We start from the raw sequence: 16,471 nt of genomic DNA, 5'->3' as shown, positions 1-16,471 counted from the left end.
CATGAAACTGGTACAAATGTATTAGCTCAGACCAGTTTGGGTATTAAAAGGAAAAAAAAAAGATAATCTGCTCTTGTGCTGCATGGGGATTTTAAGACAAGGCAATCCCTGCTCTCAACTATGTGAATCTTGTCGCTTTGTACCCAAGTTGTCATTTGATGGTAGGGGATAAACAACAGTATTCGGATTGCTGTGAAGGCTCTGGTGAAAAAGGAATACCCTGCTGGCATACTGTGTTTCCTATCCAATATCCTTTTAAGTGAATCTAATACTGTTTGGCCTATGTAGGTCATGTGAATGAAACTGAATGTCAGGCTGATTTTAGGTAGACCCCATGGTGATCTTTGCAACACAACAAACTTTAAGAATATCAGCGGTCTTTCAGGAGCCTCATAATGTCTAAGTTCTCTTAACAATGCTTACTGTAAACTGCTTCAGTTGAACTTGATTTTCTGTGATGTATTCAACAGGGCCTTGTCTTTACAATACAGGGGTGTTTATTTTTCTTCCTGTTGGTGTGTATTCAGAAATTCAACATGAATTCCAAACATCATACTGCCAAATACTGGCTCAAGCACTGTGTGACTGCCGGTATTTATTGTTCTGAAACCATATGGTTTCATAATTTCTACTACTGGCTGCAGCAAACTTTCTATTAAAAGGCATTTTTTCACCAGCTCCAAGGTCTATCACTCCTGCTACATTTCAGTGATTTTTCCAACTGTAATTCAAAATTATTCTGCCTATTCACTGGTGCTGCACCTCAGTAAAATGTATCTATAGAAGTAGCATCAATAAATGGTTCCTGCCTGAGAGCTAGTCCCCAAATAATGTATCTATTTAGCAGGGGAGTCTGTCTCAGAACAGTGTAGGGATTTTTGATCAGTGCAAGTACAGATACCATGGATTTACTTTCACCTCCTAGCAAAGACTGTAATTTTGGAGGATATGTTTTGTCAAATACTGCTAATTTAACAGCACCTTTCCATAAGAAATTACTCACTACATGAATAACCGTGAGATGTCAATCTAAGAGGTACACAATTGTTAACAGTCTGTTCCCTCAAGAAATTCTGAGCTTTGTTGGAGAAATAATACATTCAATATAATTTTTAGTGATATAATGCAATTGCACTTTATGCATTTAGATTGCAATATTAAGATATAATTAACAGGAACAATTTAAAATAATAATTCCTCCATAAAAATTGTGTCAATAACAATTTCAAACTTGGAAGGAAGAGTTAATACAAACTGTGTTTAAGTTATTGCCACTTTAGCTGGTAAATAAAAATACCATACTTTATTTGTAACTATATTTATAAAATATGTCCATTTTGTTTTCTTGAGCTATTATTTTAACATTAATGCTGTTAAATTTCAATAAACTTTTTATTATGCTAAAACTACTTCACTCAAACACTTTTAAAGTGGTCGTGCTGTTGCTAAAAAAATATATCCCTGAAAGTTAGTAACTTTAGAATGGGATTTACATGTGTTCAAAAATACAACTAAGGAAGCCACACAACTGCCATAATATGCTGTGCTATTAATTTAGGTTACCATACTCTGCAAACATAATAGAAAATGACAAGAAAAAAACTGTAATATCAAATAAAAAAATATGTTACAGTGATTGTGAATTTATTAGGACTTAGAACATACATCTAGGCACCCACTGCCCCACCCGCCCCTTCTTCTTCAACACACACAATTTACATTCATTCCTTTTAGAAAACTAGTTTTGAATTACTGAGCTTTGAATTATGTGTGCCCTCCAGAACATATTCCTTCTACAAAATGGAACCACTCTACCCTGTACAAGATACTATGTGATTAAATGTCAAATGGAACAAGATAAGCCAGACAGAATGAAGCTTCATTCATTCACTATGGCCTTTCAGTTAAGATATATTCAATTCCTAATATGTTTCAGATAATGTGCTGGAAGCTAGAGATGAAAAAATGATTAAAACATAGTTTCTACTTCCAGGGAATTTCATAAAATATAAAAAATGTAAATAACACAAAATAGAGGCATCCAAAGTTGCCTCAAAACAATTTCTTCAATTAGGTTCAGAGAATTTTAAACTGTCTAAAAGAAAATTACTGCTCTTAAAGGAATTTTAGAAAATAAGGAATAGTGTATGTTTAATCAACAAGGGTTTAGCTATGACATCTAATAATTACTGAATCATTACATCTATATTTTCCTCAAAAAACTACTGTTCTTACTCTTCCTTTCAATACTAGTGTAGAAACTGTAACATATTATCATTTTTTCTCCTACTGCTGTGATCAAAATAGCACAATACTGCTCAAAACAACTGCAAATGTGTGGTTTTAAAAATTCCTACTTAAAAGTACCCGTGTCTAATTGAGATTTAGTTTTAATCAAAAGCCATCTACAAATAATAAACCATATTCTCTAACTAAAAAGATCCAATTAATATCCCACTGGAATTATAAAAACTCAGTCTATAGGAAAAAGCGTACATTCGTATATGGTAGTACCATAAAGGATGGAATGGTCAAGCTTAAGAGGGAGGGGGCATCAAAGGCTTCTCAGAGTATGTGACAAGTGAATTAAATTTTGAAGGACATGTATATTATGGTCTGAATGTTGATGTCCCCCCAAAATTCCTATGTTGGAACTTAATCCCTAAGGTGAAGGTATTAGGAGGTGGAGCTTATGGAGAGGTCATTAGTTCATGAGGGCTCTGCCCTCGTGGATAATACTATTGCTTTCATAAAAGGCTTTAAGGGCCAGGCGCGGTGGCTCACGCCTATAATCCCAGCACTTTGGGAGGGAAGCGGGTGGATCACCTGAGGTCAGGAGTTCAAGACCAGCCTGGCCAACATGGTTCAATCCCATCTCTACTAAAAATACAAAAATTAGCTGAGTGTGGTGGCACACGCCTGTGATCCCAGCTACTCAGGAGGCTGAGGCAGGAGAATCCCTTGAACCTGGGAGGTGGAAGTTACAGTGAGCCGAGACTGTGCCACTGCACTCCAGCCTGGGCAATAGAGAGAGAGCTTGTCTCAAAAAAAAAGGCTTTGACGGAGCAAGTTTCTCCCTTGTCCATTTTTTTTGCTGTTCCTTCACATGAAGACACATACAGGGCACCATCTACATGGAACAGGCTCTCACCAGATAACAAATTTGCAGGCTCCTTCATCTTGGATTTCCCATCTTCCAAAACTGTGTGCAATAAATTTCTGTTGATTACAAATTACCCAACCTAAGGTATTTTGTTACAGCAGCCCAAGCAAACTAAGACAAGGTAGAAGGTGAGTGGTAGTACTAGGGGAAAGACACCCACTTATTCTTCTGGAAATACTCCAGATAGCCATATAACCAAAATAAGAAAGAAAGGAAAGAGAAAGAGAAAGAAAGAAAAGAAAAGAAGCCAAAACTCAAAGGTGGGAAAGATACCACATTTAAAAAATTATTGCTGACATCATTATAAAATACAATGCAAATGTCAGTACATACTATTGAAAAGAATTAGCAAAATGTTATTGAAATAAACACAATAGCCAATAGGAGTTGGAGGGAAGGGTTTAAATAAAGTTAAGAAGAGAATCATACTGCATCTCTCATTCTACAAGAAGAGAGTCAATAAATTTTGCTCTATTTTTAATGTAAGTAGAGAAATAAAAGTTTACTCATTTTTCTGTCTGGCTTATTTATTTATTTGAGAGAATACCAGCCTAAAATGAAACTAGGTTATGTACCTTCTAAGTTACTCTACGAAAAATGTTTAAATACAGAAAATCTAAGAAAAGCAACATGTAAGGGATGGGTGGAAAAAATAAGAAAAGCCCCAAAATAAAAGTATAAATAAAGTAATATAAATACATTTAAGCATATCAGTTGAAGGGCAAAGATTATAAAGTTAAATCAACCAAATGCTGTATATAAAAGAAGCACTTAAAATAACTCAGATAGGTTAAAAATTAAGTGACAAATATGCCAAGAAAATAAAAATCTAAAAAAACCATTGTTTACAAATATCAACAGGCAAAATTTCAAGGCAAGAGGCATTAAATGGGGCAAACTGATACAAATTATAATGAGGCTTTAAGAGAATAAACTTTTATAGAATAAATAATTTAGCAGAGAAGTTTTCGGTCTTTAAAAAATAAACTATAAAAAAAAATACATATACAGTCATCCCTTGGTATAGATGGCGGATTGCTTCCGGGAACCCTGTCTATACCAAAATACATACATCAAGTCCCAAAGCTGGCCCTTCCGAACCCACATATATGAAAAGTGCGCCCTCCATATGTATGTAGGTTTTGTACACTGTGAATACTGTATTTTCCATGTGTTTGGTTGAAAAAACATAATGTATAGGTGGACCCATGCAGTTCAATCCATGCTGTTCCAGCCTCAACTGTGCAGGTATAATCTCAGACATATTGCTAGTCTGGTTCCAGATCACTAAAATAAAGTGAATATTGCAATAAAGCAAGTCACAAAAACTTTTTGGCTTCCCAGTGCATATAAAAGTTATGTTTATACTATAGTCTATTAAGTGTGCAATAGCATTATGTCTAAGAACAACATATATGCCTTAATTAAAAAATGCTAACAATCATCTGAGCCTTCAGTAAGTGATAATCTTTTTGGTGTTGGTGGGTCCGCCTTGATGCTGATGACTACTGATTAATTAGGGTAGTGGTTGCTGAAGGTTGGGTAATTTCTTAAAATACTTGTTGCCATTTCCTAAATAGGACAAAGAAGTTTGCTGCATCAATTGAATCCTCCTTTCATTAAAAATTTCTCTGTAGCGTGCAATGTTGTTTGACATTTTACCCACAGTAGAGCTTCTTTCTAAATTGAAATAAATCCTCTCAAACCCTGCCACCACTTTATCAAAGTTGATGTGATAGTCTAAATCCTTTGTTGTCATTTCAACAACGTTCACAGCATCTTCACCAGAAGTAGGTTCCATGTCAAGAAGCTACTTTCTTTGTTCAGCCCGAGAAGCAACTCCTCATCCATTCAAGTTTTATCATGCAATTGCAGCAATTCAGTTATATCTTTAGGCTCCACTTCTAATGCTGGTCCTCTTGCTATTTTTCCACCACAACTGCAGTTACTTCCTCCACTGAAGTCTTGAACCTCTCAAAGTCAGCCATGAGGATCAGAATCAGCCTCTTCTATCTTCCAAACTCCTGTTGATGTTGATATTTTGACCTCCTCCCATGAATCACAGAATTCTTAATGGCATCTAGAACAGTGAGTCCTTTCCAAGAGGTTTTCAATTGACTTGGCCTAGATCATCAGAGGAATCACTACTTATGACAGCTACACCTTATAAAATGTATTTCTTAAATAATAAGACTTGAAAGCCAAAATTACTCCTTGAACTATGTGCTGCAGAAACAACACTAATCTCTTTGTACATCTCCATCACAGCTGTTGGGCAACCAGGTATGCTGTCAATGAGCAGTGGTGTTGCTTTTTTAGGGAGCGTACTAAAAAGGAATGAGTAGTAGTATTTTGGAAAGCATCTTTTTTCTGTACAGCAGGTCTCAACAATGGTCTTAAAATATTCAGTAAACCATGCTATAAAAAGATGTGCTAACAAGAGAGTTAACTTGTTGTTTGAAGCTTTGAGGCTCTGAAGCCAGGTGTTGACTTTGCCCCTCTAGATGTGAAATTCCTAGATGGCATCTTCTTCCAATAGAAGGCAGTATTGTCTACATGGAAAATCAGTGTTTAATGTACCCAGCTTCATCAATGATCTTGGTTAGATCTTCTAGATAACCTGCTGTGGCTTCTATATTAGCATTTACTACTTTACTTTGCACTTTCATGTTATGGACACGGGTTCTTTCCTTAAACCTCATGAACCAACCTCTGCTAGCTTCAAACTTTTCTTCTGCAGCTTTCTCGCCTTTCTCAGCTTTCACAGAATTGAACAGAGTTAGGGCCTTGCTCTGGATTAGGTTTTGGCTTAAGCGAATGCTATGGCTGGTTTGATATTCTATCCAGACCATTAAAGCTTTCTCTGTATCAGCAATAAGGCTTTATGCATTTTTTAAATCTTTCATGTGTTCACTGGGGTAGAACTTTGAATTTCCTTCTAGAATTTTTTCTTTGCATTCACAACTTGTTTAACTGTTTAGCAGAAGAGGCCTTTGCATTTGGCCTGTCTTTAGTTTAGACATGCCTTCCTCACAAAACTTAATCATTTCTAGCTTTTTATTTAAAGGAAAATACATGCAACTCTTCCTTTCACTTAAACACCCATAGGCACTGCAGGGTTATTAACTGGCCTAATGTCAACATTGTTATGTCTCAGGGAATGAGGAGGCCCAAGAAGAGGAACAGAGCTAGGGAACAGCTGGTTGGTGGAGCAGTCAGAACACACTTGGTTAAGTTTGCTGTCTTATACGGGTGCAATTCATGGCATCTCAAAATAATTACAATAGTAACTCAAAGATCATTGGTCACAGATCACTATAACAGATATAGTAATAATGAAAAAGTGTGAAATATTGCAAAAGTTACCAAAATGACACAGAGACAAAGAGAAACGAAGTGAGCACATGCTGTTGGTAAGACTGATAGACTAAGCTGATAGACTTGCTCAATGTAGGGTTGCCAAAAATCTTCAATTTGTAAAAAAAAAAAAAAAAATCTGTGAAGTGCAATAAAGCAAAGTTCAGTAAAACAAACTACGCCTGTAATGAGAAGTTGAGTCTAATGATGAATTCAACAAATAGAATATACATGTAAAAACATATTTATAGAAAATGTATAAATCATGTATCTAGACTACAAATAAAAAAACCTCAATAAAATTTTTAAAACATTTGAAATTCAGGAGACTTTTGAATTTTATTTGAATGAATAAGCAAACAAACTAGAAATAAACAAAGCGCATGGTAAAACACACTCTCCAAAACATGGTTGGGCCAAATAATAAATCAAAACTGCAATCACAAATTAGAAAATAATAAAATTTACACATGAAAAAACATCTAATTTTACACACAAGTCTGAGCAGCTCCTTATGATAGATTTCTTGTTGTGGAATGGAAGTGAAGGTCTTCAGAGTCAAGGAAGTCACAGAACTTTTTAGCTGAGTAGTTAAATGAGTGATCCATGGAGTAAATGGAAATCCCCCACATGATAGCAAGAGTTGAGGCAGAACCAAAAGATGAGTGACAAAGTGCCCAAATGAATTTGAAAAAATCACCAAGAGGTAAACAGATGACAGAAGTGAAGGGACATCAATTCAGAAATTTAGAGCAATTAATTTAACTAAAAGGAATATGTAAATTGTGCTTAATTTTCACAGCAATAATAGAAGTATAACATCAATTGCTTAAGTGTGATAGCCAAATTGTCAATAAATATTTATTGACCAATTAATAAAAAGAAGTTCTAACCACTTAACATCTTTGTAGCTTGATCAACTCAGCTTGAAGGAATACCTGCATGGAAGCTTCAATACCAGGATACATAAGATATATAAATTCAAAACACAGAATGTCCACATAATTCAAGTAAATAAACGAATATGAAATAGAAGAAGCTGGCCAATCCATCTCCTTAATGTGTCCTATTATCCTTTACAGGCAGATCTTTACTTACAGAGGTTTCACCCACACATTGACAAAATAAGTATGACCAGATTTAGGTTGCTTTGTACTATAATTCAAGAATGCTTTTTGTTATTTTGACCATCCTTGTACTTGATCTCAGACTGCTAAAATCTGTTATAAACAGCATGGAAAGTTTTCAGAGAACTAAATGGTATATTTTATTGTAGAAAGGCTTAAAGAAAAAAAAAACCCAATAAGTAGAATTGTTTTTTCCTGGGAAATGAGAATGAGTTTTTGAACTCTGCAACAAAAGATAAACTTTTAGTTTAACGCTAATAAAACCAACCTGTAATTTTAGCTGCCTTTTCTTCTTGGTTCACTCTGTTCTCATCATCGTCTTCATTATCTTCTTCGAAGTCATCTAAATTGCCAATGTCAGCCTGCTTCATACTCATCAAACTAGCCAAACTTTGCATGTCTTCATCTCTACAACAATGATTCAAAACATAACACATTGTATTAAATGACAGTTAGAAAAATGATGGTTCCTTAAGAAAACAATAAATTCCTTCTTTCTACAAGGTATGTGAATAAGTCTTTCTTATCAGTTGTACAAGAATATTGAAAAATCTAAATACTCATATTCATTAATTTTTAAATGGCATGCTTAATTAGTAAAGAGCTAATAAGATTAAAAATTAACTGGTTAGATCAAAGACTTAAATCTAAACCTGAAGCCATAAAAATTCTAGAAGATAACATTGGAAAAATTCTTCTAGACATTGGCTTAGGCAAAGAGTTCATGACCAAGAACCCCAAAGCAAATGCAACAAAAACAAGTAGATGGGACCTTATTAAACTAAAAAGCTTCTGCACAGCAAAAGAAATCATCAGCAGAGTAAACAGACAACTCACAGAGTGGGAGAAAATATTCACAAACTGTGCATCCAACAAAGGACTAATATCCAAAATCTACAAGGAAGTCAAACAAATGAGCAAGAAAAAACTGACATAATCCCATCAAAAAGTGGGCTAAGGACATGAATAGACAATTCTTAAAAGAAGATATATGGGCCGGGCGCGGTGGCTCATGCCTGTAATCCCAGCACTTTGGGAGGCCGAGGCAGGCGATCACAAGGTCAGGAGTTCGAGACCAGAATGACCAACACAGTGAAACCCTGTCTCTACTAAAAACACAAAAATTAGCCGGGCATGGTAGCATGCGCCTGTAATAAAAGCTATATATATTATATATATAGTAGTATTCCATATTGTGTGTGTGTGTGTGTGTGTGTGTGTATATATATATATATATATATGCACCACATTTTTTTTATCCACTCATTGGTCGATGAGCTTTTAGCCTGGTTCCGTATTTTTGCAATTGCAAATTGTGCCACTATAAACATTGCATGTGCAATTGTCTTTTTCCTGTAATAACTTATTTTTTTCTGGGTAGATATCCTGCAGTGGGATTCCTGGATCAGATGGTAGTTCTACTTTTTAATTCTTTAAGGAATCTCCATACCGTTTTTCATCGTGGTTGTACCAGTTTACATTCTCACCAGCAGTGTAAAACTGTTCTCTTTTCATCACATCCATGCCAACATCTATTATTTTTTTATTCTTAAATTATGGCCACTATTGCAGGAGTAATAGTGTATATGTATAAATATATAATATAAATATATTTTATAATTATTTATATATTTATATATACTATATTTAATATATAAATAAATATATAATATATAAATATTACATATTTATATATTATATATTATATAACATATACACAATACTACTATATAATATATAGCAGTATATATAGTAGTATTATATATAATATATAGTAGTATATATAGTATTATATATATTATATATAATATATATACACACACACACACGCACAACATATAACACTATTCAGCCTTAAAAGGGAACAAAATAATGGCATTTGCAGCAACCTGGATGGAGTTGGAGACCATTATTCCAACTGAAGTAACTCAGGAATGAAAAACCAAACATCGTATCTTCTCACGTATAAGTGGGAGCTAAGCTAAGGGGATGCAAAGGCCTAAAAGTAATATAATGGACTTTGGAGACCTACGGGAAAGAGTGGGAGGGGTGTGAGGGATAAAAGACTACACATTGAGTACCGTGTACACTGCTCAAGAGATGGGTGCACCAATATCTCAGAAATCATCACTAAAGAACTTTCCTATGCAACCAAACACCACCTGTTTCACTTATTTATTGAAATAAAATAATTAAAAAAAAATTTAACTGGTTAGGAATTAGTTCAATTCTGTGCTGTAGATATATATGGGAGACTAAAATATTCTTTTCTTTCTTTTTTTCTTTTTTTTAAGACAGGGTCTCACTCTATAAGCCAGGCTGGCTGGAGTACAGCAGCGTGAACATGGCTCACTGCAGCCTCCTGGGCTCAAGCAATCATCCCGCCTCAGCCTCCTCAGTAGCTGGGACCCCAGGCATAGAGCACGATGTCCAGCTAATTTTTAAAATTTCTGTAGAGAGGGGGTCTTGCCATGTTGTTCAGGCTGGTCTCAAGTGATTCTCCCACCTCAGGCTCCCAAAGTGTTGGGATTACAGGTGTGAACCACTGTGCCTGGCCTAAAATTTTCTTCCTGGAATTAAAGTACGGTTTCCTGAGAATTAAGTCTGGAAACAACAACTTGTTTCAAAAACAGTGAGACAGTTTGCAAATCAGATAAGATCTAGAGTTTAAAATATTCAAACTTCCCAAAGGAATTAGAACAAGATTTTAAATCTGAAGGCCATGTAGGCTTTTGAGTTTGTGGGTAGAAGGGAAACAAAGTGGTAAACCCCTGTAAATCACACTTAAATCTTGCTTAAGTATACTGTTTTTCCAACAGGGCCATAACCGCCCAAAAGTTAAGAAACTATTATAGCAGGAAAAGCACTTTAAAAACAAAGTCTAACCTTTTTAAGAGTTACAAGATAAAAAAAACTACCTTGGATGATTGTAAGTTAAATACCATGTATTTGATAAATCTAAACTTTTTAAAATGTTTTAAGCATTTTAAGTACAAATTTATAAAGTTTACATTAAGTACTCAAAGTCAAATCATTTATATTTGCATCATGTATTATTTTCACCTTAAATTTCAAATAAACTACAGTGAATGAAATATATATTATTTACAAATTAATTTTTACTTTGCTATACTTCCCCCAAATTCAGAAAGCCAAATTAAGATACTGTTTCTTTGTAAACTAATGCTTAATACACCGTTATCTTCTAAATATAGTATGGCTTTATAGACTAAACTGGTTTTAAAAAATTCTTTGCATCTTATCTCATATAAGCCTTAGAGTTAACAAGTCATTTCCCCTTTTTAAAATAAATTTAGTGACACAAAGTTTGCATGAGCAAAAAAGTTGTTATTACCTTACATGAATGTCTTACAAATTGCTCTCTTATCAAGAGAAGACAATTTCAAAATGTCATTCTTAAAATATTAACTTGCTGGCTGGGCACAGTGGCTCACACCTGTAATCCCAGCACTTTGGGAGGCCGAGGTGGGCGGATCACTTGAGGTCAAGAGTTCAAGACCAGCCTGGCCAACATGGTGAAACGCCGTCTCTACCAAAAATATACAAAATTAGCCAGGTGTGGTGGTACACACCTGTAATCCCAGCTACTCGGTAGGCTGAGGCAGGAGAATCACTGGAACCCAGGAGGTGGAGGTTGCAGTGAGCCGAGATCGTGCCACCGCACTCCAGCCTGGGTGACAGAGAGAGACTCTGTCTCAAAAAAAAAAAAAAAAAAGTTAACTTGCTTAATTGCATATCATTTAAATTTCCTCATATTTTAACCCTGAACATTTTTCTTTGGGGAAGGTAACAAGGCAAAGAAGGAGGAGGTAGAGAGGGAGTTTAGGATGTTCGGAAAGAATTCCTTTTCAATTCAAATTGAGACATTTGGTTTGGCTGAATTTCCTCTCACCCAGATTCCCCTGAATGGTGCTGATTCACTTACAGCTTTTGCCCAGTGGAAGGAAGTCCACCCTCAAAGGATCTTCTCTGAATTTGTGTCTCTTCTTCCTGTGTTTCCTTTCCTTTTATTTTGGCTTAAGCTTCGGGGTAAGATCTTTATTTTTAATTACTCAGTATTTAAGTCTATAATTTAAGGTCCTGAGATGAAAGACTAAGATGCTTCCATTCTGCATTGTCTCTCTACCACACTGGCTTAGAATCCAACTTTCCAGAGAGGAGGCTTACTGTTATCTCAAAAGTCATGTGTTGCCATGTAGATGAGTGTCAAACATCTCATTCTGACTGACGCACAGAATCCAGTCTAATCAGTCAAGTAGACATGGCCAATTATAGTAACCACATTCCACTAGGTCAAATACATTCAGAACTGTGATTCAGATTAGATAAAATGTTCACAGCTGTCTCTTTCCCCTCACCTTTTAAGTCTAGGTATAGAATTTCCATTTCTCCTGTCTCTTAATCTTCCACTCCACTTAGGTACGAACCCTTTCACAACACCCATAACATTCACTTACTCCTGACTTGATTGTATGCAATAACCAGGGTGAATCTTACTTTTTTCCCCTTTGTAGGTATGTTCACCTCATTTTGTCAAGTTAGAATTTTACTCTTTTAAGAGACTAGAATGGAATCTAGAAATCTTTGTGCAATGCTGACTCAGTGCTTAAGAAGTGATTTTTGAAAAGAAAATGATTACAATAAACTGCTTATCTAACTGTACCTTCCTACATGATTTTTGGAAGGTTGAGCCAAGGAATATGATTTGGCAAGAGTTCCCTTAATTATTTCATCCCTTTTATCCTAAACTTTTCATTTTGGGATTTGTTTGATGTCTCAATTGCATCAAACAGTTCTACACATTGAACTGTGTGTACTTCAGAGTACAGACTACTACACTGAAGACACTGAAATATAAAACACTTATAATATCCTAAAATATACAGTTTAAATTTTGAAACCAGCTGTGATCACATTTATATTATTGTACATTCTCTGGAGTCAAAAGAGACTATTTATAAGTAACAAAGAGTTCCCTTAATTCAGCCTCTGAAACAAAGAATGGCAAAAATGATTGGTATGCCATAAGATGTTCAACTATTGCCAGTCTACTGAGTCAAAAGCTATGGCATACTGAAATACAATGTAAGGCAGCTTATTTGACAAAAGAAAAACACATGAAAAAATGCTCATCACTGGCCATCAGAGAAATGCAAATCAAAACCACAATGAGATACCATCTCACACCAGTTAGAATGTCCATCATTAAAAAGTCAGGAAACAACAGGTGCTGGAGAGGACGTGGAGAAATAAGAACACTTTTACACTGTTGGTGGGACTGTAAACTAGTTCAACCATTGTGGAAGTCTGTGTGGCGATTCCTCAGGGATCTAGAACTAGAAATACCATTTGACCCAGCCATCCCATTACTGGGTATATACGCAAAGGACTATAAATCATGCTGCTATAAAGACACATGCACATGTATATTTACTGCGGCACTATTCACAATAGCAAAGACTTGGAACCAACCCAAATGTCCAACAACGATAGACTGAATTAAGAAAATGTGGCACATATACACCATGGAATACTATGCAGCCATAAAAAAATGATGAGTTCATGTCCTTTGTAGGGACGTGGATGAAACGGAAACCATCATTCTCAGTAAACTATCGCAAGGAAAAAAAACCAAACACTGCATGTTCTCACTCATAGGTGGGAATTGAACAATGAGAACACATGGACACAGGAAGGGGAACATCACACTCTGGGGACTGTTGTGGGGTGGGGGGAGGGGGGAGGGACAGCATTAGAAGAGATACCTAATGCTAAATGACGAGTTAATGGGTGCAGCACACCAACATGGCACATGGATACATATGTAACAAATATGCAATTGTGCACATGTACCCTAAAACTTAAAGTATAATAATAGTAAAAAAAAAAAAAAAGAAAGAAAAGAAAAAAAAAGAAACTTACGTGGCTTTTCCTTCCCTCAGGAAAATGCAAGATAATGAAAACTGAAGAGTGGCAGATACAACTTTTTTAGATAATGGCTTGAATTTTAACTTGACATCAGTCTGAGTTGGCATAGGGCTTGCATACTGTTTCATATTGATGCTGCTAGTAGCAAGAGCTTTCCTTCGGCCAGAAGGGGATTCCTGGAAGATTAAAGAAAAAAAAAAAGTATGTAATTTTGAGTTATTTTATAGCCAAACATTTTAAAGTACGATTTTAATAATAAATCAAATAATAATTGAAAACTTCCTTCTCCTATTAAATTCCTATCACACAATAACTAAATAAAATTACAATGAAGTTGTATCACAGTTGTTATATTTGTAAGTAAGGCAGATATGCAATTGGAAAGATGTAACCCAGGTGGAAACAAGAGAAGATTAGAACAACCCTAAACACCAGAAAAGGAGAAGCAAGGAATGAAAACTAGGACAGAAAGTCTCCAGGGTTACTATGAGAAGAGGATCCAATACAGGGCTAGGCATCAACAAATACTCAACAGTTATTTGCTTTGCTTTGAAAATATTTAATGTAACCTAATGATATTTCTCCTTTTTAAATGCCTACGATTATTTATAGAACTTCCAGCCTTGTTGGCATTCTTTTTTTTTTTTTTTTTGTCTACAACATCTGAATTCTATGTATCCTGTAATTTGAGTCTTATTTCTTCCCCAGGCCTTCTTTTTATTGTGTCAGTCCATAGTTCTCTCTCCCATAAAAGCACATATAAAAGAAACAGTTGGCTTTCTGATCCTATGCCCAGACACCACTAACGGACTCCAGCAGATCTCAGAATTCTTCTCAACATTGCTATTGCCAATTCATCAGAAATAGAACACAAAATGAAACCTATTTGCTATCAAAAGTACTTAACATTCCATTACTAAAGTTATTGTGTTTCTTAACTATACTTTACAGAATAGCCTAGGAGAACAATAAAAACAGGACAGCAAAATAATGGTTGTGCATTAACTTTGTACAAGACATCATGTAAACTCTGGGGAGATATGATGAATAAGACATAATCTCTGCAGGTTCTATGGCAAAGGGAAAATTTCAGATGTAGGATAACGTGTAAATAACATAAATCAGAAATCATGTACCATTATTTCTTGTAGTTTACTGATATGGGAGTTAAGACAAAAATTTAAATCTTAATTTTCAAGCTGTGTGACCTTGAGCAAGTCAGAGAACTTGAGTCTCAGTAACCTTCTCTATAAAATAAGGAGGCTAAACGGAAATCCATTCAAGTTCTATAATTATTTTCCATAAAATTATTCAATTTTCAAACCAAGGCAAGAAAAACTACCATTAATACCTTTGAACTATTATTTAATAAATCTTTATTTCTCCTATGTTTGAAAAATTTGCCTAAAATAAGGATATACTAATTTAATCAAAATATTAAAACAGCCTTTAAAAAAAACCCTGATATTTTTACCCAACGGAACAAGTAAAAATGTAATATAGCATCCCTAAAGAATACCTTGTTTTAAAATGTGGCCTTATCTGTCAGATTATGCACAGCAATAATATACAGAACTATTAGTGCATGTAGATACCTTATGAATGAATTTCAAAAATGCATCAAGCACTTGAGAAGGATTTAAGCCCTCTCAGAAGAAATACTTAAGAATATGCAAATATCCTCAACTGAATCAAGTTGAACAGATGTGACTATACCAAACAATACAAGTGTTCTTTCCCTGGTCGCTACTGTCAATCAAAGAATAAGATTAAGGTTCAAGGTTCTGACAATGAGCAAAATGAAAAAGTATGATCAGAGAGTATCAATTTATTACACTGATATGAACAATAATCTCTCATTGTACCTTTAGAATAGCTAACAATTTCTACATATAATATAGGATTTAAAGCCTCTGTTTTGAAAGCGTGACATATAAACTGTCACATATTATTTTCAGTTTTTGTTAAACAAATCTGTTTCACAAAGTATGACACTGATCCCTTAATATAATTATTTAATTTTATAACCAAATAAGCTATAAAAATTAAGATAACTTAGAAATGAGCATAATTTTGAAAACTTAGTTTAAGAATGCTTCTGCAAAAGTCTAGATTTTTTATCATATTCTGCCAATTTCATTTTTTAGAATAAGAAGTATGTAGAAAAATTTTTCTGCTGAACTCAGGTTCATGGTAAAAAAAAAAAATGTGTTTTTTAAGCATCTGGTAAATCAGTGTCTTTGAAACAATAGGTAATAAAAGCTACCAAATTCTAAATACAATTAGCTGTACTACTAAAGCAATTATTTGCTTAGGAACAATGCAAAGAGCCCTTTCTGAGGTCTGGGCAGGTGAGTAGACTAGAGCTGCTTTTAGTCTATGATATCCATTCCCAATATTAATTAACACAGGACCTCACTAGAGTCTATGTCCTTAATATACTATGTCCTTGATATAATGGCTCCCTTTTGGGAAAAGGAATTTGAATGGTGTTCCTAGTAATTCTCCACCTAGCTCAGACATTGTTCTCTCCTTAAAATTAGCTATCTCAGTAAATACATTTTAAGAAAAATAGTAATGAGGGAAAATATGGGGATCTTTCACAGCTCTAACCCCACTCCATGAATTTTCGTTCCTTACAACCACCAAGTCTAAATCTGTACCCACCCAAGATGGACATCATTGCTATAATCGGTTCTATAAGAGGAATGAAATAATTGCACTCAAATGAGTATGTCTTTTGGATCCTATAGTCCGTCTTAAAGGGACTAGGGATCAGCCAGGGAGAGAGAGAGTTTAGAAAGAATTACTATTATTGCTGCCAGGGTCCTAATGCTACTTCAGATCACATGTGGGTTGGACAAAAGAACAAGAA

At 34.9% G+C, this 16,471-nt stretch overlaps 1 protein-coding gene across 7 annotated transcripts in view; it reads right to left on the bottom strand.

Annotated features, from left to right (window-relative positions):
- EHBP1 (EH domain binding protein 1) overlaps window positions 1–16,471 on the bottom strand; it is a 354,447-nt gene that overhangs the window by 209,888 nt on the left and 128,088 nt on the right. For all 7 annotated transcript variants that reach the window (XM_003262441.3, XM_003262440.4, XM_030828368.1 and 4 more), the window contains exons 6-7: window positions 13,591–13,772; window positions 7,916–8,055 (exon numbers count right to left, since the gene is read on the bottom strand). In XM_003262441.3, the coding sequence (XP_003262489.2) occupies window positions 7,916–8,055; window positions 13,591–13,772 (322 nt within the window). The remainder of the gene's footprint in view (window positions 1–7,915; window positions 8,056–13,590; window positions 13,773–16,471) is intronic.

Source organism: Nomascus leucogenys, chromosome 14, assembly GCF_006542625.1.
Source record: "Nomascus leucogenys isolate Asia chromosome 14, Asia_NLE_v1, whole genome shotgun sequence".
Taxonomy (NCBI): Eukaryota; Metazoa; Chordata; class Mammalia; order Primates; family Hylobatidae; genus Nomascus; species Nomascus leucogenys.
The sequence above is the reverse complement of the archived record's forward strand: the minus strand, read 5'-3'. Positions and strand labels throughout refer to the sequence as shown.